Source organism: Capricornis sumatraensis, chromosome 3 (genome assembly GCF_032405125.1).
Source record: "Capricornis sumatraensis isolate serow.1 chromosome 3, serow.2, whole genome shotgun sequence".
Lineage (NCBI taxonomy): Eukaryota > Metazoa > Chordata > Mammalia > Artiodactyla > Bovidae > Capricornis > Capricornis sumatraensis.
The window spans coordinates 137,956,744-137,980,665 of NC_091071.1; the positions used below are offsets into that span (position 1 = coordinate 137,956,744).

Below are 23,922 nucleotides of genomic sequence, written 5' to 3' on the forward strand. Positions count from 1 at the left end.
ACTAAATCTGCTTAGTTTTCTTCTATTTCTATCATAAAAATGAATTACTTTTAGAAAATATATAACTAGAATGGTGATATTTTTAAAAATTCATGTAGAATATTAAAATCCTTTATTAGAAAGAATAAAAATTCCATACAGTCTGTTCTAGCAATACTAATTATGAAAGATTTCTTTTTATTTGAATATACTCACTTTGGAAGTATAATGTGTTCTATTGAAATTTTGAAACCATAAATACAAAAATTAAAATTTAAAGGCAGCTTTTGCTAAGGGAAAAATGTCATATATCAGGTAGATTATTTAAGGGCTCTTAAAGAGAACAAATTTAAGAATACCTGTTATTCTCTAGAAAATTAATTAGCCAGGTTTGTGCTTAATAAATACTACTTGATGATGATGAAATTAAATGAAAGAAAAATGCCTGACATAGCTAATTGCAAATGCATGCACTCAGAATATGAAATAGACATAATTTAAGTAATTTGATTCTTGTGTGGTTAGGAAATCTGGAATACAACCTCTGCAGAGGTTGCCTGATGCAGAATTGCAAGATCTATACCATTTCATAATAGGTTAAAAAATTTAACTAATACAAGCAATCCCTCTATTCTAAAATGACCTAATTATGAATTTTGGGGAGATAATATGCATAGTTCTAGAATTTATGGGAATACAATGTTTGATCCTGAATATCCATGTCTCTTTGTAATGGGGAATGTTGGTTGAATAGTATCTAACCTACTTAAAAGGAGTCCGGTAGGGGTTCCTAGCAGAAGTAATTTCCACCTCCATTTCTGCTTGTATCTATAAATCATGTGGTGTATCTATAATTAATGAATTCAAAGGAAGATTAAAAAGGACAGCATTTTAAGGAACACGAATGTTAAATGATTTCTTCAGCTATCCATTTTTCTTAAAATTGATAGTGTTTTCTACTGGAAGAGAACTGTTAAGATCACCATGTCTTCCACGTTTTTACCTCTTACCAAAAACACCATACAATCTGGGTATAAACAGCTTCCTTGCAAATCCTCAACTGTTAGAAGCCAAACTCTAATATTTCATACTCACCACAAAAATGTGATATTCTGTAAACAACTAAAAGCAGGAATTCTGCCTGGAAAAATTCACCATCACTATAAGAACTCTGCTTTAAAAATTAAAACAAGTAATTTAAACAAACAAAAAAGAATTATCAACTATGTTATGCCATATATTTTAAATACATTTCCTTTTTTAGGAAAAAAATGCCCAAAATGTTAATACATGTTAATTAATATACTCAGGCTTATCACGTATGGGTTTTCTGCAGTAGTAACTATTTTATAGAGATATAACATTACTTAAAAATTTTCATAATAGCAATATCGTTCATTGTTTTTCTTGCTAAGTTTTATCATTTTATTTTATTTATGGAAATGCAAATACATTTGTATCATGCTGGATAAACTTTTAGAACTCTAAGTCTTTTTGATGTATACTTTTAATTCTATTATTGTCTTCAGAGGCTTAAAAATATATGTTTTTAGACCTAATCAAAAATAAAATTATTATCTACAAAAGTTGGTATAACATGATCATGTTTCTTTGACTCTGAAAATAGTATCTTTTACCTGAAAACCTATATTCACCTATATTGTGGGTATTTATAAGAGATATTGAGTTCATAATGTGGTCAGAGTTTTGGTCTAAGCATTCTGCTCTGGGTCCATTTCTTTAAGAAGCCAGATTTTTAGCAATCTTAGCACAAGCAAGAACAGAGCTTTCTTCTTCTTCTTCTTCAAGTGAATAAATAAAATCCTTTCGTTAAGTTGAAAAGGCTTCTGAGATTCTAATCTAGTTAGGCATTCATGCAGAATCTTCTTGATGCATACAACCCATGCACCTTAATGAGCTTCTATTATCCAGTTTTCTAGGCCAAACTAAACTGAAAACAGAAAATCAGGAAGGAGATGGGAAGGGATAGAGAAGAAGCTGAAAGGACAAGAAACAGAAAATATGTAAAACAAGCACAGATTGCTGTTGCTGCAAAGTAGACCAAGGGATGCTGGTGATGACTCTTCAGTCAGTGCTTCTGAAACTTCTTGCTAAGGAAACTGTAAAATTCACTCATGATTACAGTGAAAGCTGTAAATTGCAATATGTTTATTTATATCCCATATGTTTCCAGTAGGTCTTTAAAAGAAAAGAATTGTAATACATTATATCAAAATGGTTGATTATGTATGTTCTGAGGTTCTAAAAGTACTCTTCAGTTATCTTTAATTAGAAAAAGAAGTCTCACATGACACAGATGATGAATAAATGGTACATTGCTGGAACTTCACTCATTTGCTACATAAAATGGAGTGAGACTCTTAAGATAATAACTGAATTAGATAAACTTAAAATTTTGCAATAGCTGAATAAGAGGATACTGAGCCAGTACACCAGAGAAGGGAATGGCGCCCCACTCCAGTACTCTTGCCTGGAAAATCCATGGATGGAGGAGCCTGGTAGGCTGCGGTCCATGGGATCGCTAAGAGTTGGACACAACTGAGTGACTTCACTTTTGCTTTTTACTTTCATGCATTGGAGAAGGAAATGGCAACCCACTCCAGTATTCTTGCCTGGAGAATCCCAGGGATGGTGGAGCCTGGTGGGCTGCCTTCTATGGGGTCGCACAAAGTCGGACACGACTGAAGCGACTTGGCAGCAGCCGCAGCAGAGCCAGTACACAGACAGTAATCAAGCTTCACTTTTAGAATTATAAAGTTTCTCTGAGCATGTGCCGGTATATCCAAGGCAGCCTGGCCTCAGGAATAGCTCATAATTACAGTTCGTATATTTTTTAATTTGTCCATTGGAGATGAAACTTAAACCAGGTCAAAGCACCTGATGAAAGATGTTTCTAGTGATTCCATTTAGCAAGGATTTCTACAACATCTAGAGCTACCATAAGTTATTCAATATGTAATAGAATGGATACAGGAAACAAAAAGACTCATTCCATATTACAGGAATCTGGTAGCATAATAAACACATAAAAAACTCAAATACGGTAAGGACTATGGTAGACCTTCCATCAAAGAATGTTCAAACTACTGCACAATTACACTCATTTCAATTGCTAGCAAGGTAATGCTCAAAATCTTCCAAGGCAGGCTTCAGTAGTTCTTGAACAAAGAACTTCCAGATGTACAAGCTGGATTTAGCAAAGGCAGAAAAGCCAGAGATCAAATTGCCAATATCCATTAGATCATAGAAAAAGCAAGAGAATTTCAGAACAACATCTACTTCTGCCTCATTGACTACACCAAAGCTTGTGACTGTGTGAATTACCACAAACTGTGTAAAATGCTTCAAAAGATAGAAATACCAGACCACCTTACCTGCCTCCAGAGAAACCTGTATGCAGGTCAAGAAGCAACAGTTAGAACCAGACATGGAATAACAGACTGGTTCAAAATCAGGAAAGAAGTAATTCAAGTCTGTATATTGTCACCCTGCTTATTTAACTTATATGCAGAGTACCTCATGTGAAATGCAAGGCTGGATGAATCACAAGCTGGAATCAAGATTGCTGGAAGAAATATCAATAACCTCAGATATGCAGATGATACCACCCTATGCCAGAAAGCTTAGAGGAACTAAAGAGCCTCTTGATGAAGGTGAGAGGAGAGTGAAAAAGATGGCTTAAAACTCAACATTCAAAATACGAAGATCATGGCATCTGGTCCTGTTACTTCATGGCAAATAGATAGGGGAACAATGGAAACAGTGACGGACTTTATTTTCTTGGGCTCCAAAATCACTGCAGATGGTGACTGCAGCCATGCAATTAAAATACACTGGCTCCTTGCGAAAAAAGCTATGACAAAACTAGACAGCGTACTAAAAAGCAGAGACATTACCGTCTAAGGTCCATATAGTTAAAACTATGGTTTGTCCTGTAGTCATGTATGGAAGTGAGAGTTGGACCAAAAAGAAGGCTGAGCACTGAAGACTTGGAGCATTCAAACTTGGACAAGACTCTTAAGGGTTCCTTGGACTGATAGGAGATCAAACCAGTCAGTCCTAAAGGAAATCAACCCTGAATATTCATTGGAAGGACTGATGCTGAAGCTAAGGCTCCAATACACTTTGGCTACCTGATGCAAAGAGCCAACTCATTGGAAAAGACCCTGATGCTGGGAAAGATTGAAGTCAGGAGGTAAAGAGGGTGATAGAGGATGAGATGGTTTGATGGCATCACCAACTCAATGGACATGAATTTGAGCAACTTTGGGAAATGGTGGAAGACAGGGAAAACTGGCAAGCTGCAGTCCATGGAATCACAGAGAGTTGGACACAATTGAGGAACTGAGCAACAACAAATGGTAGACAAATATAAAGGTAATCATAGGTGTTGAGATGGAGCAATTCTGCCTGAAGGGAAGAAAATGGAAGGCAGTTGCTGAGCCTTATTTTGAAGGATTGATATAGAACCGGTGAGCAGAAATGCAAAGGGCATTTTGGAGCAAAGGAAAAGTTTGGGCCGCATCACCATAGTGTGTACACCAGAGTGCAATGTATTGCATCTGGAAAATAGAGCTCTTATTTTTGAAGACTGGTGCCATTTGTATTGGTTGAAATTGTGTTAGGACAGGTGAAGTAAAACATTGACTAATGTACATAGGTGCCCTTCAAGACAAGAATTGACATGCTTCTGGTCTTACCAACTGTATTGCTTTTCTTTACTTTAAAAACTATACTTTAAAATCTTGATTTATTCTTTTCCTTTCATTGTTATTGTTTGAAAGTGAAATTAAATTATTTCAGTCTGGAATACAAGGCTCTTTCTAGGTTGGATTTTTTTCCAAAAAATACAGTAAGCAGATGGAGTGATTTTAGGATCTTGGGAAATATTTGTTCAGGACAGCCCTTTCCCTCAGTCAGGTGCCATCTTGCCTGGAGTCCCAGTCTACTCCAAGAAAATACTGCTGTGTAGCCTGAAGTCAGGGTTTGGGATTTGGGCCCTGAGTGTTGATGTCCCTGAAGGCTTCACCAAGGACCCTTTTAGAATCAGGCAGAGGAAGGAGTCAACATCTGCTCATGATTAATCCTCTGAACACCCTGGCCTAGTGTAGACTGGCCTTGGGCCCCAGCCAGCTGCCCTTGGGTTAGCCAGCCTACTCCTTCATGCTTGACTCATGTTTTTCAGAGGCTCATTCTGTGCCATGGCTTTCTTCTCTTCCCTCTGTGTTCATCAGAACTTTCGAGGTCAAGGAACCTACAAAATATTGGCCCCAAGAGGTGGATTAAGGCTTGCACTGTCACTGCTAATCATAGCGGAGGCAGAGCATGGACTAAACTACAAGGCCACTGGCCCACCAGAAATCACGGATGTGCTTCAGCGGGCACATGCAACATCCTGAAAGTACATAAGTGCTCTCTATTACAAAGAAGTGTCTGGTCCAGATGTACAGCTGTGGAGGAACCATCATGTAAATATTTATTTTTAAGAGTTGACAATCCTTTTGCTTTTATGGGATTCTCAAAGGAGTCTAAGAAGAGCCCAGAAAGGTCAAGAATCACTAGCAAAGTGGTTGAAAATATGGACTTCAGAGTAACCCAGACCTAGTTCAAATTTGCTTCTGGTCATATGACTTGTAACAATGCACTGAACTCTCCTGATCCTTGGTTTCTTCTTTTCTAAAAGGGGACCTATAGTCCCCAGTGTACAGGCCAGTTATAAGTATTAAATTGTCTAGTGCATACAGACAAAGGGTTTAGCAAAAGAACTGCACAAAGGAGTAACTCATTAAATAATTATATTCATTAATCACTGTAGTGAAAGAAAGTGAAAGTGAAGTCGCTCAGTCATATCCGATTGTTTGCAACCCATGGACTGTAACCTGCACCAGGCTCCTCCGTCCGTGGCATTTTCCAGGCAAGAGTACTGGAGTGGGTTGCCATTTCCTCCTCCAGGGGCTCTTCCTGACCCAGGGATCAAACCTGGGTCTCCAGCATTGCAGGCAGATGCTTTACCCTCTGAGCCACCAGGGAAGCTATCGGGCTTTCCCAATCACTGTAGTACCTTTAATCATCTCTAGAAGCAACATCAATTCAGTTCAGTTCAGTTCAGTTCAGTCGCTCAGTCGTGTCCAACCCATGAATTGCAGCACGCCAGGCCTCCCTGTCCATACCAACTCCCGGAGTTCACTCAGACTCAGGTCCATCGAGTCAGTGATGCCATCCAGCCATCTCATACTTTATTTCTATCACCGGTCACATCCACAGCTGGGTATTGTTTTTGCTTTGGCTCTATCCTTTCTTTCTTTCTGGAGTTATTTCTCCACTGATCTCCAGTAGCATATTGGACACCTACTGACCAAGCAACATAGCACAATGGAAATGTATCTGACTCAGACAGGTAGGCCTGGCAGTGACAGTATTCTTTAACAGTCACTTAGTTTCCCTGAGCCTCCATTATTATATCTCTAAGTGGAGTGTGGTGCTTGTATCACAGGTTTGTTTTGAGAAATGAGAACATATGCAAGATATCTGCACAAGGACTGCCCTGTATCAGGTGTTCAATAAAAAGAGATAGGGACTTCCTAGGCGGCGCTAGTGTAAAGACCTGCGTGCTAATACAGGAGACATAAGAGACACAGGTTCAAAACCGTGTCGGGAAGATCCCTGGAGTAGGAAATGGCAGTCCACTCCAGTACTCTTGCCTGGAGAATCCCATGGACAGAGGAGCCTGGGAGGCTATAGTTGATAGGGTCGCTATGAGTCGGACATGACTTGAAGCAATTTAGCACAGCGTAGCTGAGTCAAGTCAGACGTGACTGAAGCAACTTAGCAGCAGCAGCAGCTAAGAGTTGGACGCGACTGAGCGACTTCACTTTGACTTTTCACTTCCATGCATTGGAGAAGGACATGGCAACCCACTTCAGTGTTCTTGCCTGGAGAATCCCAGGGATGGGGGAGCCTGGTGGGCTGCTGTCTATGGGACTGCATGGAGTCGGATGCAACTGAAGCGACTTAGCAGCAGCAGCAGCAGCACAGAAAGGGGATATAACACTCAAACATCTTGTCTCCCAGTCCGGTCTCCCTCCCCCTGCATTCAGTTCAGTCGCTCAGTCGCATCCGACTCGTTGCAACCCCATGAATCGCAGCATGCTAGGCCTCCCTGTCCATCACCATCTCCTGGAGTTCACTCAAACTCACGTCTGTCAAGTCAGTGATGCCATCCAGCCATCTCATCCTCTATCAGACCCTTCTCCTCCTGCCCCCAATCCCTCCCAGCATCAGGGTCTTTTCCCATGAGTCAGCTCTTTGCATGAGGTGGCCAAAGTATTGGAGTTTCAGCTTCAGCATCATTCCTTCCAAAGAACACCCAGGGCTGATCATTAGAATGGACTGGTTGGATCTCCTTGCAGTCCAAGGGACTCTCAAGAGTCTTCTCCAACACCACAGTTCAAAAGCATCAATTCTTTGGTGCTCAGCTTTCTTCACAGTCCAACTCTCGCATCCATATGACCACACTGGAACCTGGTTAGGGCTGATGAGACTTGAAATCACCCCAGGACATGGAGAAGACCTAAATCTTATACCAGTTTTTATTTGTCCTAATGTGCCCAGAGGAAGTTTTTGTCTATTTTTATTCTGTTCTCTTTTCTCTTTTTCTTCCTCTTTGGGAACTTTCTTTACTTCCTCCTAGCTTAAGGATAGATAAGAGTTGATTCCAGGGGTTGCAAAAAGTAAGAGATGTAATTGTGGTCTTTTGGTTAGGGGTCTGATGGTCAAAAAAGTAGAAAGAAAAGTGTCTGTGTTCAGGCTGCTTAAAGAAAATTCCATAACTTGGGTAGCTTTTAAATGGCAGCAGTTTATCCCTCATAGTTCTTGAGTCTGAAGTTCAAGATCAAGATGCTGCAGAATCCATCTGGTGAGAGGTGCTTAATAGTCAGCTGTCTTTTTCTTGCTGTAACCCATATGGCAGAGAGGACAGGACATCTGTCTCAGGACTCTTTTATAAGGGCGCTAATTACCTTCCAAATGCCCCCTAATATCTTCATGTTAGGGGTTAGGATTTCAACATATGAATTTGAGGAAAACACATTCAGTCCATAGCAGAAAGGGCATTGGTTTTTCCTTCAACGAATGAAAGAGTGATCTAGATTAGGATAAGATAAATATCCTAGAATTACTGGGTAACATACCTGGATAGTTGAAATCACTCATGTAAAATCAGTTGAGGAGAGTCACTATTCTCCTGCTGAAGTACATACTTAAACATAATACTGAAAGAAAAAAATAAAACCATAAAAAGCTACCTTTCTTGGTAAAAAACTGTTGCAAAGTGGAATTGTCACTGTTGTTGTTTAGTCTCTAAGTGGTGCCTAACTCTTTCGTGACCCCATAGACTGTTGCCTGCCAGGCTCCTCTGTCCATGGGATTTCCCAGGCAAGAATACTGGAGTGGATTGCCAGTTCCTTCTCCAGGAGATTTTCCCAATTCAGGAACTGAACCCACATCTCCTGCATTGGCAGGCAGATTCTTTACCACCAAGCCACCGGGGAAGTCCCACAGAGCAGAACAGTCATACGCAGTTGTGATCTTTGCTGAGTTTGAGTAATGAGCTCTTAACTAAATTGACTTCATTTTAAATGAAGACTAGACATGGATACAGTGTGTGTGTGTGTGTGTGTGTGTGTGTGTGTGTGTGTGTGTGTGTGTGTGTAGGAGACATCTGGTGTCATATGGTTCTCTCTGGATTTGAAAGTCTTTTTTCTTGAAGCATGACCCCTTGAGGGACTAGTCATTGTCATCTATTAGAACACAGAATGGGTAGTGAATAGGGAATGCTGAGAAGTCAGGACTTGGACTATTTAATCCAGCTCTGACCTTAACTAGCTGAGCAAGTTCGAATCTATGTGGAAGTACCTTCTCTTTAGAAGAGGAATTCAGTAAATGGTTTCTTATCCTCTGTGTACATCACATTATCTATAAACGGAAGCATTTGGACAAGATAATCTCTAAGGACCCTTCCAGTTCTTAATTCTAAGATTATCTTCTCAATGTTAGGACAATGTGGTGCTTACTGGCACCACCATTAATGAATTTACCCATCATTTATCTTATAAAGGGAAAGCAAAAACCAATAGCAACGAGCCAGCTAAGCCTTAAAAGGAGAGTATGTGGATTTTTTTATCATACCTGCAGCTCTGCAGTGATGCTTGCAATGAATGTGAATGTCTTAAAAAAAAAAAAAAAAGAGTTGCCCTGGGCTGACCTGACCTGCCTTATTGTTTGGACTTGCATACAGCAAACACGGTCTACTTTAATGTAGCTATGTATGCTTGAGACTCGGAATATAGCTAAAAATAGAAGTCTGTACTTAATACTTGTTGGTAAGAGATTATCCTACATAAAAATCATTTTTTTTCTATCTCCTTATCTCTTATTTACTTCTTCACTCAGACCTTGCCTCATACTCCACAGAGAAGGTTTACAGGAAGTTACCAGGTGGCTCTCACTCAGATTTCATTCCCTCAATTCTGCAAGTGCCCATTAAGTTTCAATCTTTATCTTTCTTCTTCCTCTCATAGAGGATGAGGTGTCCTGCCAAGACTAAGCGTCTACAGGTCCAGCACTCGACCTCATTTCCTGTTCACAGGGCTAGGATCCTGATCCAACTTTTGTGCTTCCTCCCCATCTTTAAAAACCACACATCTGTTTCCAGTCCTCCCCAAAACATTTTTAGTGACCCTCCCAACTGCCTGTGAAAGGTCCAGCCCAGGAGTCCTGCTTCCATTAAATGCCACAATAGAAGAGCATAATTCCTAAAGTGTCTCACTTCATTTGTACACAGCCATTAAAGTGGCTTCCATTTGACCCCATTTCATGTAGCCTTAATCTTATCCTTTACGTGCCTCTCTCACCATTAGATAACAGAAATGAAGCGATTTCTTTTGTGTTTGGCCTTTCCTGTAAATCTCATTTCCAGATTTGCTCCAAATTATGGGAAAGATTAAGTGGAGTGGGAAAACGAGAGGAAGGCAGAAGACATTAGGCTCTGTTGAGGCAGGGCAGTCAAGTTTTACAGCTTGATTTTACCCCTGTCGAATTCGAGAGGGCATGGCCTCCACCACCATGGGCTGACACCCTCTGCAACAGGAGGCATGGGCAGTGCATCCCCACGAGGGCATCCGTGCCCCAGAACAGCTCTCATCACTCTCCCCCTTTCCCCAGCTGTCAGCAGAGGAACTTCCTCTGACCACTGCTGCTGCATTAGTCAAAATTCATCAACTTGTCCACAGGATTTCTCTCCCAAATCTGTATGGCTGTCCTATTGTTCATTATATGTCTGGTTTTCTCATTTCTTAGGAAAGTTCTTTTTTCATTTTACATTTCATTCTGTTCCTTTGAACTTGGGTCCCAGATACTTCTAACTGCAAAAAGTTGAATACTCCCCTCTACCTGTTTTAGAGTGTACAACTGTAGTCTAGAGATGAAGAGCCAAGGAAACCCTAGCACAGAAACTAAGAAGAACCAAGGTTCATGAAAACTGAACTTAGGTCGATTATCTCTGACTCTCTTTTGTGACCTGCGGCACCTAACATCACTTTCCTGCCTCAGTTTCCTTATTTGTAAAATGTGAGCAAAAGCATTAATCTGTCTAGCTTCTTGAGTTCTATAAGAGCTATAGATAATTCATGGAAGAACTACCGTGCTCACTAACTGTTATTTCTGCTAAATGTATTAGCAGCAGCACCAGCATCATGACATTCCTAAAATTGCATCTGTGCCTCACAGCAAGAACTTCCTACCCTAGAAACAGGTATAACCCATGTCCCTAATCAGACTATCAGTATTTAAGCATATTTTCTCCCGATTGTCTGTTGAGGGAGAAGTGTGTACTGTGATCCCCAGAAGTTATTTTGTAGGTAGAGATGGTGATCCCCAGAACTTATTTTATAGGTAGAGATGGTGGTAGCTACCACCATCGACTCCAGGGACATTTCTAGCTGAAGATGACTAGTGCCTAGAGGTGATTTGGACTGCAAGGAGATCCAACCAGTCCATTCTAAAGGAGATCAGCCCTGGGATTTCTTTGGAAGGAATGATGCTAAAGCTGAAACTCCAGTACTTTGGCCACCTCATGAGAAGAGTTGACTCACTGGAAAAGACTCTGATGCTGGGAGGGATTGGGGGCAGGAGGAAGAGGGGACGACAGAGGATGAGATGGCTGGATGGCATCACCGACTCGATGGACGTGAGTTTGAGTGAACTCCGGGAGATGGTGATGGACAGGGAGGCCTGGCGTGGTGCAATTCATGGGGTTGCAAAGAGTTGGACACGACTGAGAGACTGAACTGAACTGAGAGGTGATTTAGACTAGAATCTGGGCCGCTTATCCACGTGCCAGAGTTCCCAGTTCTCTGTGGTATGTGTTGTTTCTTCCTGAAGGTTCTGGGTGAAAGTGCTTATCAGCCAGAGACTCCTCACAAAAGGCTTGACAGTCCCCTTTGTCAAGACTTTCCTGTAGAAAACATAGTACCAGATTGGACCTGCATTACACACTTCTGCGTTCTTTTGCAGACTAGCAACTTTTTGTTGCATTAGAGAAAATAACATGACAATTTTCTTTTCACAGCACTATTCAATAGAGCTAGCTATGAGATCCATTACTGTTGCCAAGCATGCAACATTTAAGTGTGGTGTCTCTCTGTGCCTGAAAATGCAAGCAGTATGGCCACTGTCTTTTGCTTCTAAACCCTCTTTCCTTGAGTCAGTAACGTGGTAGCTTCCAGAGCTAATGGCAAAATCAGGTTAGCCTAGCACACTTGCCAAAGGTTTAGGTAAGAGATATTATACAAGTGTCTAAGTTATCGTAGTTCCGGACTCTAAGATTTCTAAAGGTCACTTTCACACAATTCATTATTAATATTTGTGACTATTTGATAAAATCCAGAACCTTTTTCTTCTGTGGAAAATAAATCATCCCTAATAGCTGAATTTTTTTCTTTATTTTAAACTTGAACTTTTGCCTGACAGTCACATGTCATCACCATGCTTTTCTCTGCTTAATACTGTTTTTCTTACCTCCACCCTAGGATGGCCGTCTGCGGATGAATGACCAGCTGATTGCGGTTAATGGGGAATCTCTTCTGGGAAAGTCCAACCACGAAGCTATGGAAACACTTCGACGATCCATGTCCATGGAAGGAAACATCCGAGGGATGATCCAGTTGGTGATTCTGAGGAGGCCAGAGAGGCCAATGGAGGTGATGCAGATTGTTATTTCCCTGTGCAAACTGCCCAAATGGCCACCAGGAAACTCACACGTCACTAGTATGGTAGCTAAGCTCATACTGGTTTCTGAAATTAGAAACATATGCACCTAGAGGTGCTCTGATGGGATTATGTGGCAAATAGATGGTTATATATTTTAGGTGTAACTAGAAGGTATAAAAATGTACATATAAATTAAGTCATTTATCCAGTATAACAGGTCCATAATTTCTAATTTTTCCTCAGAAATTCCTAGAGCTCTGGACGTTATGAATTACACTTTATTCATATTAGGATCATTAAAGCATATAACATGCTTATATACTTTTTGGATGATGTGCTAGCATTGTCCATACCTTATTAGGTTCCTAATAAGATGTCTATCATGCTTACTGTGAAGATCATTATAATGCAATTAACTCTCTATATTCTTCCCTACAATGTGTGCTTGGGTAATACAAATCTGGGGCTTCCCTTGTGGCTCAGTGGTAAGAATCTGCCTGCCAGTGCAGGAGCAATGGGTTCAGTCCCTGGGTTGGGAAGATCCCATGGAGAACATGGCAACCCACTCCAGTATTCTTGTCAGGAAAGTTCCATGAACAGGGAAGCCTGGTGGGCTGCAGTCCATGGGGTCTCAAAATAGTCAGATACAACTTAGCCACTAAACAACAACAAATACAGATCTGCAACTTAACTAATTTAAAATTTGATCTATGAAACAAACTTCTTGTTTCATATTATTACATATACTTTAATTAAATATTTTTGAAATCTATTTATTTAAATCTATTATTTATGGAGTTTTTAATGTAAGAAATATTTTTATGTATGCATGAAGTATAAACAAAGTATTATTGAATGCTGATATTGCTAAGTATTTCACTTACATACAGTTATATTTATATAATATTATATTTTACAATTATATATTATATCAATTATATTTATCATAAAGTATTCCTAAAACATTATTTTTGCTAATATACAGGTAATAGTTATTAAATTCTCTTACAAATTATTTTAAGAAAAGATAAGAAACAAGTTGATAATAGTTAAGAGTTGAGAAAAACATCAGAAAATCACATATATATTCTCTAAGGACAAATAATGTTTGTGTGATATATTAATACAAGAAGTTAAAATAGAATCCTATTAAAACACTTAGTTTTAATAATAAATTCAACTTAAAAATTGTGAAAGATTTTCAGATTAAGAATAGAAGGTAGTTGGGACTCATAGTGGTTAAAAGTTTGGACTCATAGTGGTTAAAAGATTGAGCTGGGTCATTTCCTGGCTATGTAAAGACATACATAGTTGAATGCTCAGGACCTGTAGATAGCGATATTCTTGTCTGTCTTATCCTTTCATATATCTTCATTTACTAGCACCTAGGTGCTCTTGCTTGGACAATCCCATGGATGGAGGGGCCTGGTGGGCTGCCATCTATGGGGTCACACAGAGTCGGACACGACTGAAGTGACTTAGTAGTAGTAGCAGTAGAAAGCTGGGCTTCCCTGGTGACTCAGATGGTAAAAAAAATCTGCCTGCAATGCAGGAGGCCCAGGTTCGATCCCTGGGTCAGGAAGATCCCTTTGAAAAGGAAACAGCAACCCACTCCAGTATTCTTCCCTGGAGAATTCCATGGACAGAGGAGCCTGCCAGGCTGCAGTCCATGGGGTCACAAATAGGTGGACATGAGTGAATGACTAACACTTTCACTTTCAGTAGACAGTTATTATACATTGTGTAATAAATGAATAAAAGTTTCATATAAGGCCTACTTCATCTGAGAGGATAAACTGAAGTAAACTTAGCTGTGTCTTCTGTGTTAGTCACTCAGTCATGTCCAGCTCTTTGCGACCCCATAGACGGCAGCCCACCAGGCTCTGCCGTCCCTAGGATTTTCCAGGCCAGAATACTGGAGTGGGTCACCATTTCCTTCTCCAGGCTGTATCTTACTTTGTTACATTATCGGCTATTGGAAAGAAGGAACTGTACCTTTTTACTCTTCTATACATAACCTTGTAAATGTTAAATAAATGTAAATTGGCAATTACTGAAGACTATATATAATGAGCCAACTCATTTTCAACATTTGTGTCTGCGTAAGTGACACAGAGGTTTCCATGAATATTTAATAGATTTTACTTATGTACACAGTCATAATACCCTTATCTCTTGCTTCCTACTATGAGAGAATCAGCTCCTTTTTAGTTGAATTTCATTCTTACTCTGGAGCCCTAGACCTCCATGGAACCCAGCTGTTGGAGGCAGGTACGGAGTATGGTCTGTGGGCCCCACCCCTTCCATGCGTCTGTGTTTTAAATCTCCCTTAAGATGTCTTGGAGCAAAGAATTCTCAACCAAAAGAAAATACACTCCTCAAGATTTCCATATCTGTGCAGAAGTAAAAGATAGCAAATGAAAAAAAGAAAAAGAGAAATGAACACTGCTAAAAGAGTTCACTCCCCACTTTTCATCTTCCCTAGCTTCCTGTCTTTCTCTCCCATATATGAATGCCTAGTGGATAAATGCTCGTTGTTTTGAGTCAACAAGTTGACATTTTGTTATTTGCGTTCTCCTTTACCACAGGTGTTTTCATTGTAATTCTCATGCTCTGGGCTGGGCTGACAATTATTCCCTCAGGAGCAAGTGCTAAGCCTTCGGTTTGTTGCCCATCTTCAGAAGTGTCCTGTTGATATGGTTCACTAGGAAATCAATTAGGAATAAGAAATGGGACAAAAAGCAATTTTTATGAGGACATTTAAACAAGATTCATTTTTGGTTTCCCTAATATTTACATGCTTTCCATGGGGGATGAGCAGGCACTTGGCTCTCTCAGCTAGTGAGAATCTCTGTGGTACCCATGAAGAGTAAAGAGTCTTACTTTTTTTTTTCATATAGTGACAGCCGCCTAATGTACAGCTAATCTTTACTAAATTTAAAAAAAAGCTGTGGCTATTTGATCTCCCAAATCTGTTTTACTGTGTCAGAGCATATGCTGTGTGCTCATGTGTTTGGAAGATTGTCCTCTGGAGCCGCAATCACCCTCAGGTATAATAAAAAAGAATCAGTAACCTAGAAAAAGGCCTCAGCACTGCTCATATATTCAGGAAAATCAATTAGGTTTGGAAAGAACACCAAAATGGTTACTTGAACATGATGTTGATATTTAAAAAAAGAAAAAAAAGAAGATGCTACTTAAGAAAAGTCAAAATATATAGTCTTTATGGTATTTTCCCACATTACCCAGATGTACAAGATACGTAAACAGTTTTGATGAGAACCTTGTGAAGAATACATAATGAGCCCTTGATTGAATCAAAATTGTTTTAAACAGAAACATGTTTTTCAAAGGATGAGCTTGAGGTTCAATTGTAATTCTATTTGAGCCTAGAGACTTGGTATTAAAAAATGGGTTATGACCTGTTTTTTCCTTTTTCCTTCCCTCAAACATTTCCCTCCCCTGAGTTGTAAACTCAGCTTGGTAGAAGCAGAATATGTTTAAAAATCCATTATATTTTTTATTGGCCGGGACACTAATGGAAGGCTCCTCGACAGCTCTATTTTACAGGCTGAATACTTTAATTAGGCTGGTTACTGATCAGTTGTTGGGATATTGATTGTGTCATTTATCAAAGAGCCAGGAAAGCAGCAAAAAAAATTTGTTGTTGTTGTTCTTGTTGTTAAAGCCCTTGCCAATATAAGGTAGATCCTACCTCACCTACCTGCCAGGGCTCTAGCTTAAATTTAGGAGTAGTTTGCCCCAGGGTTGGTTGACTAGTGGTACAGTGGCAAAGGGCACCCCTGGGGTGTGGAAAAAGTGTTATAAACCTTGACAAAAAGCAAAGGGCCTGCAGCAGCTGAAAACATCTTAATTATGAAGAATGTATGTGTTGAATGCTATGACTATTTTAACTAGCAGGATACCGAGCTATTGTAACTAAAAGAGAGGAGTATAAATCAATGCATTGTTTGGGTCAAATGCTCTTTTTCAGAAGGAAAGAGCTTTGGAAGATCAATTTTATGTTTCTGTTTAGGAGCATGTTCTTCTCACCAATGGTCAAGGGAATGGTCCTGAGATGGCTTTCAGTTTCCTTCTGTGAATCTATTAGAATGACATGTTATATGAACTCAAGCAAAACCCAGTTCTCTGTGCCTTGTTCCTCTGGAATAGCGGCTAGAACTCCTTGCAGTCAGCCCCTTCTAATGCCTCGGGGGCAGCTGGAGCACATGCCCTATGGGGGCATGATTATGAAGACAGCAGTTTTAAGGAAACTGAATTTGTTTACAGACGGTCAAAATAGACGGGGGGAAATGTGGTAAAAGAGAAAACTCTCAGGAGAACCACTGTCTGGCATTGTCACAGAAGTTTGTTATAGTTCCTGGCTGAGAAGCCTAGTGTCTGCAGTGGGGCTCTCCCGTGGCTTTTCAGTGGTAAACCTGTCTGGGTTCTGACTTGTCCTAAAGCATATGCACTTAGTCGCCCAGCGGGGAAGAGAGAGAGAGGAGAACCATCTGGTTGGCAGAGAAACACCCTTGGCATGAACTGTATTCTTATGTTGACATTACCACAAGCTGCACTCCCAGATGGAAGAAAATGTGAAAGAAGACAGTTTTAAGTGGCGGGAAAGAATCATAAAGTTAATCCCCTTTCATACTGGCTATCAGCACTCCTAAGCCTTAACACCACAATGTCAGTAGTTTTTATTTCCTACTCAAAGCTGTTTTAACTGATAGGAACATTTTGATTTTCCACTGTCCAGGATTTCCATGCCAGAGAATCTTGAAATTTGAAAGTTGATCATTCTTTGACTTTGCTTTCATTGACAAAGTTGGGACATGTTACAAAAGTGAATGTAATTCTTGTTTTCATTCCTTAGGAGCCTGCAGAATGTGGGGCATTTTCTAAGCCCTGCTTTGAGAACTGTCAAAATGCTGTATCCACCTCCAGGAGAAATGATAATAGTACATTGCATCCATTTGGCACGTACAGTCCACAAGACAAACAGAAAGGTAAGGTTCTCTACTGAAAATTATCTACTGCAAGTGGTGTGAGAAAACACGAGAGTGTTTATTAAAAAAAAAAAAAATAAGAACAAAGGGGAATTAATTAGACCAAGTGCAGACTTCGTTACTCTGAGTCGTGAGCACTGAGAGATGGGTGGGGGAGCTGACTCACAAGTTGTGAAGCAGATTCCTGGCATTGCCTCCAGTTTAAGTGACAGTTTCTGTGCTCGCTGCCCCAAACATGGAGGGTTATGTATAAAACAAACCATGCCTGCAGAAACAAAATGACAAACCATTATTTTTGTTTAAAAATCTTTAATATATTGGAAGTTACCAAGTGTAAATAACAATTCAACTCAGAATATATACGGACTGGTATTAAACCATGGAGTGATCATAGCACAATTTGCAGATTTCTGCTTATTTTTGAGTGGTAAATGCCATGAGCCATGACCAGGATTATCTTGTCCATGTCACATTTCTAGTGGAGTTTTACATGTAGAAGCCTTAGATTTTCCTCTTTCTGTTTTCAAAAATTATGCTTTAGGCCACCAAGAAATTTATTTCCCTGCTTCTCCTTTCAGTTTAGTAACTTTAATTTTTTTGGTACTACAAAAGCAATAGATATTCATGACAGAATATTAAGAGAAAGGCAAGAAAGAGAAGATTTAATATTTCTCGTGTGTATGTGTGCTAAGTTGCTTCAATTGTGTCTGACTCTTTGTGACTCTATGGACTGTAGCCTGCCAGCCTCCTCTGTCCATGGGACTCTTCAGGCAAGAATACCAGGGTTGGTTGCCATGCCCTCCTCCAGGGGATCTTCCCAACCCAGGGATTGGACCCACATCTCTTAGGAGAAACTGACTTGACTTTCTGTCAAATCAAGAAACACTCAGTATGTCTTTTCCCATCTTAATACAATTAAATTTTTTTTTTGACAAAGCAGGCTCTCCTTCTGAGTCCTTCTGTCACAAAGGCAGGAAGAATCTAGGTAAGGAACAGCAGGTTCCCCTCACACCAGAAGTGCCTTCTCTTGACCATGTCCAAATAATGATCAAGAATGTTTCCAGCCCTTATATAACTTGACTGGCATTTAATTCTCAAGCATCACGTGGTCTAGTAACAATCCAAATTCAGGGTTTTATTCCTTGTTGCACCAGTGATGTTCAAAGGAACTTTGGACACATTCCCTCCTATCTTGTTTCATTTTCAGTGCTTATAAAATATCAATGTTGAAGTGATAATTATGTGGTACATTTTTAGAGGACATTGAGATACTCAAGGAAATGGGATAATATCTCTAGGAAGGCTGGCAAAGGCAAACATAATGAAACTATAAAACTAGTTAAAGTGTAAGGATACACCCAGAAAAAAAATTTTTTTAAATAATAAAATCCATTCAAAACACATGCTGAAAATAAGATGCAGTAATACTTTGGAACTTCAGTAGAATGTTCTGAGTTTGTATTTCCCTGAATAATGAGAGTCCTTTAGGCACAGAACCACTGGAAGGCTCTTCCTCCTGAGACGTGGATCCATGGTCCACCAGGTACCTGCTATACTTCCTCCTCCTACCTCAACTTTTCAAGGTAACATCAAAAATCCAGTTCTTTTAAAATTCCATTGGACATTATTTCTTAAGAAAGCACAGAAAATCCAAGTGAAAGTGAAGTCACTCAGTCGTGTCCGACCCTTAGCAACCCCATGGGCTGCAGCCTACCAGGCTCCTCCATCCATGGGATTTTCCAGGCAAGAGTACTGGAGTGGGGTGCCATTGCCTTCTCCATATCAAAGCATAGACTTGTTAAATTTTAACTGTAATAGGCCAGTAGATGGAATGCTGTTACTTTTTATAGCTTATTGACTGAAAGAGGATGCTGTAGAAGAATATTGTGCTCATCACTTCTTTGTAGTATTAATAACATTTTCAGTTTTGAGAACCATTGAGAGTTCCTGAGTTTCAGATGCACATGAGGTGGTCATAGGCCACTGAGACTCATGAAACATGAGTGATGTTGACTTGCCACCACCCATGTTTCTAAGGAGCTCCTTTAGAAAAACAAGATTGACTTGACAAAATGTAATGTCTAGTGAGGAGAGGAACTGTTACAGCCAAAACATTCACTTTTTTTTTCTTCCCTTCCTCCTTTCCTTTGTATATTTAAAAGTCCAATGTTGATATGCTGTGTTCCATCTATTTTTGTAATAATAGTACGTACCACCCACTGTTCTACTGTTATTTTATATATATACACATAATCCTGTCAAGCTGTTAGAGAGAAAAGGCATTCTTAGAACTAACATTTGTAGAAATTATAACACCAGAAAATTCACATTTGTATTGGAGAATTGCTTGCAGTGCCTGCAGCGGAATGAGTGTGGGACTCCAGGACGGGAATAATGATGGAGGTTGTCTCCCAGGGGTTCACTATAAAATCCGATTAGGCATTTGAATGGTAATGAAGTGCACACACACTACCTTTTCTGAAGACTCTTTCTGGCAAATCTCACCCTGGGCCAAGTAATAGCCGAAGTGCAGTTTACCTCTGGTTTGTTCTTTCCTCTCCTTCCGTTGTTCTCATCTCCCTTTTGTGCTCTCTTCCTGCTTTTAGCTCATGAGAGCTCCAGCCCTTACCCCAGGCACTTGTGGCCCCAAGTCGGCCAGGATCACCCACTGAGGTCTTCTCAGGCCTTTCACCCATACTCCAAACCAGATGTTTTAATTCTGTATCCTGTCCCACTGAATCCATGTGCCTCGGGGTCCTTTGAAGAGACACATAATAGTGTGATTATGTACAATATGTCCCCTCCTGGGAACTTGCATGTATCCACCCGCCAGTAGCATGTAAGGCACTGCCTCTGCAGTGATGATCAGAAATTGAATTATACTTTTCAACTTGACTGATGATTATGGGATAACTTCATTGTGTAGAATGTGCTAGGCTGCAACAATGAACACAATGTTGTTATTGTTCTCGAGAATAGTCTAAAGCAGAGGTCAGCAGACTTCGTCTGTAAAGGGCCAGATAATACATTTTAGACTTTGTGGACCATAGGATCTCTGTTGTAGCTCCTCACCTCTGCCACAGAGGTGCACGAGCAGCCATAGACAGTACGTTCATGAACGTGTTCAGTGAAAGTTTATGTACAAAACCAGTTGGTAGGCTGGTTTGAGGCCAAGGCCATAGCTTGCTGCTGCTCCTGCTGCTGCTGGCATGAACTCTTATGTCCTTCTTTTCTGATTTGGCCCTTGCAGAATGGATCCTATAAAACGAGTCACAACAATAAAAGATAGAGATTAAAATAAGGGTCATTTGGTCATAAATGAAGTAGTAACTAGATGTACAGTGTTTTACAGGCAATACGTAAAATATCCATCAAGACTTACCATGTATATTCAGTGGGATCCAGAAATACTGTTTTTAGGAGACAAGAATTCTAGATTTTCATGATGATAAAGAGCTTAACAAAGGTGTTTGGATGAAGAGGAAAAAAAAAATTCTTTCTTTACAGCAAGTGGATCTTTTGTTAAAAAGTACCAAGGATAATCACAACATTGTTGATCAACTATGCTCCCATATAAAGTAAAAAGTTAAAAACAAAAAAACTACCAAGGATAAAGAGTCATCAAAGAAAACACATCTGCACCTATCATTACTTTAAAAACACGTAGATTATTCAAGTGAATAAAATAAAAATTGAAGTTAATGATCATAATCAACTTGAAGTAGCCAGAGGAGATGCTAAAGAAGAAGAATGAGAGGCGAAAGAGGAGGACGTGGATGAATTTATCTGTGGTGCAGGAAGAGAAATAAATATAGACAAGTAGATGATAGATTGATAGCTCATTGCAAAAGCAGCACATGGTAAATGTTACACAAGAATTAGTTTCTGCAATATTAACAGAGAAACTGAAAGTGTCAGTGGATAAAGATAGTGAAGATGTATTTCTTGCTCATATCACAGCCCAGCGAGAATTGAGGGACCTGGGCTCTTTCCATTGGAAGCTGGCCATCTTCCAGTGCCTCATCCACTTATGGTTGCAGCAGGCACATGGGAAAGGGGGAGAAGTTTCATGTACCCTTTCTTAAGCATTGAAACTGGACACAACATTGACCATAGTAACTTACTTTCTATTGTCCAGAACTGGTCTAGTTATAAAGAGGGGTGGAAAATGGGGTTGATGCTCTAGATGTGTGCGAGGAAGAAAGGAAGACCATAGATGCTGGGAGCACTAGAATTCTCTGCCACTGTTGTAAAAATACCAACAGATCCCAGAAACCAACAGTGAAGGTTTCATAGAAAAGGTGATATTTGAGGTGGACCTGGGGAGAAGGGTGGGACTTTTAATGGATGAAATGGGTTTTGCAATTATATGAGCAAGTACACTGGGGTAGAAAAGCCTGGCCTTGGAGTCTAGAATTGTAAATGGTCTCTAGTGGCTGATGTGTAATAGATAAAGTTAACTGCCAGGGACGGAGACTTTTATACTCTAGGCAATTGTGTGCAACTGAAAATTTTTTTAGCAGGCAATTACATGATCACAGCTATGTTTGCCACTAGTAAAAAAATGAACTGAGAAGTTGAGGATAAAAGATTAGAACTAATAGAAAAGATGTGGTCCCCGTATGTCCTTTATTCCAATTTACCTTGTAGACCTTCTGCTCTGTGTGCATGTGTGCTAAGTTGCTTCAATCGTGCCCAATTCTTTGTGACCCTATGGACTATAGTCTGCCAGGCTCCTCTGTCCATGGGATTCTCCAGGCAAGAATACTGGAGTGGGTTGCCATGCCCTCCTTCAAGGGATCTTCCCGACCCAGGAATCAAACCTGAGTCTCTTATATCTCCTGCATTGGCAGGTGTGTTTTTTTTGTTTTTTTTGTTTTTCGCTTTTTTTACCACTAGCACCATCTCTCAAAAAATCTTTGACTGCCTGACTGCTGCATATTACCAGGTCACTGGAGGTGGAGGATAGTGCTGACTGCTTTGTTCTTTGCACTTGTGTACTCTGATCATCTGACTTATCAGATTCCTGCTTCAAGTCTCATTTTCAGGGATATTTCAGCAGTGCTAGAACTGCCTCCATTTTATACTAGTCTGTGATGCAGAGCTTTGAACAAGTCCTTCCCCGGTGTATTCACAGGGTTCTCCAGAGAAACAGAACCAGTGGAATGTATCTGTGAGCATATGTTATGTCTCTCTGTGTGTGTATTACATACACATACATATGTAGAGATTTATTGTAAGAGATTGGGTAACATGATTATAGAGGACGGTAAGTCCCAAGCCCTGCAGGGTGAGTGGGCAAGCTGAGACCTAGAAGAAAGAGCCAGTGGTGTAGCCCTGTCTGAAGGCCGGCAGGATCAAGAACCAGGAAGAGCCAGGGGTTCAGTTTGAATCCAAGGGCAGGAAAAAGCCAGTGTCTCAGTTTGAAGGCAGTCAGGCAGGAAGAATTCTCTCCTACTTAGAGGAAGGTCAGCCTTTTTGTTTAGGCCATCAACAGATTGGATGAGGCCCACCCACATAGGGGCAGTTGCTCAGTGGTAAAGAATCCACCTGCACTTCAGGAGCTGCAGGAGACTCAGATTCAATCCCTGGGTTGGGAAGATGCCCTGGAGGAGGACATGGCAACCCATTCCATAGTCTTGCCTGGAGAGTCCCTTGGACAGAGAACCCTGGTGGGATGCAGTCCATACGTTCACAGACTCAGACATGACTGAAGCGACTGAGCATGCGTGCAAACCCACATACAGGAGGGGTGCAATCTACTTTGTCTGCTGATTTCAATGTTACTATCACTCCAAAACAACTTCACAGAATACCGAGTGTCATGGCACCCTGAGCCCAGTCAAGTTTACACATAAAATTAACCATCAGACCTGGTGTGCGGGCAGGTCAAAGCAGATTGCTACCAGCAGCATTTCTCAAGGACAAAGAGATTATTTCCTTGTTCCATCAATAGAGTCAACTTTCTACTAGTATCTCACTATAACAGATCCATAGCAAGTTTATGGTGTACAGATTAATAATCCTTTTTTTTTTTACTTATTGGTACTTGTTTTTAAATCACTGTTTGAATATGCACTGTCTTATATAATCCTTGTGCTCTTCCAATGAAAGTATTCGTATGCCTACTATGTAGATTTAAAAACCAAAGTTTATAGAAGTTGAGTAGTTTTCCCAAGTTCATACAGCATAACAGGCCATGATTGGAAATATGCAGTTTTGCTTCACAAACCATACTCTTAACCATTATGCATACAATTTTTTCATACATTATTTAATCATTTCTTTGTTGATAAGGGTTAAATAATACTTAAGGCTAAGCTCAATGTGTGATACACAGGAAGATCTCAAAAATCCTCACTTGTTATTAGTTGTAGTATTCTATTTACTTTTCATATAAAATGGACTGAGAAGTAAACAGTTTTTATGGGTAGGAAAACCAGGATTCAGACCCCAGTCTTTTGCTCCCTAGGCCCCAAACTCAGGGTTTTCCAATACAATGGAGATGCAAGAATTTTTTTTTTAAACCTCTACAGTGTCTAAACGGTGAGTAGATATACTGTATCTCATGATTTTTTTAAGTACTTTTTGTCACTGAGGCCAATGCTTAAATCACCATCTAATCCACAGCATTCATTACAGA

At 40.1% G+C, this 23,922-nt stretch overlaps 1 protein-coding gene across 4 annotated transcripts in view; it reads left to right on the forward strand.

Annotated features, from left to right (window-relative positions):
• The window catches only part of PARD3B (par-3 family cell polarity regulator beta), a 1,140,922-nt gene that overhangs the window by 660,652 nt on the left and 456,348 nt on the right, over positions 1-23,922 (forward strand). For all 4 annotated transcript variants that reach the window (XM_068967371.1, XM_068967374.1, XM_068967373.1 and 1 more), the window contains 2 exons: positions 12,087-12,257; positions 17,147-17,279. In XM_068967371.1, the coding sequence (XP_068823472.1) occupies positions 12,087-12,257; positions 17,147-17,279 (304 nt within the window). The remainder of the gene's footprint in view (positions 1-12,086; positions 12,258-17,146; positions 17,280-23,922) is intronic.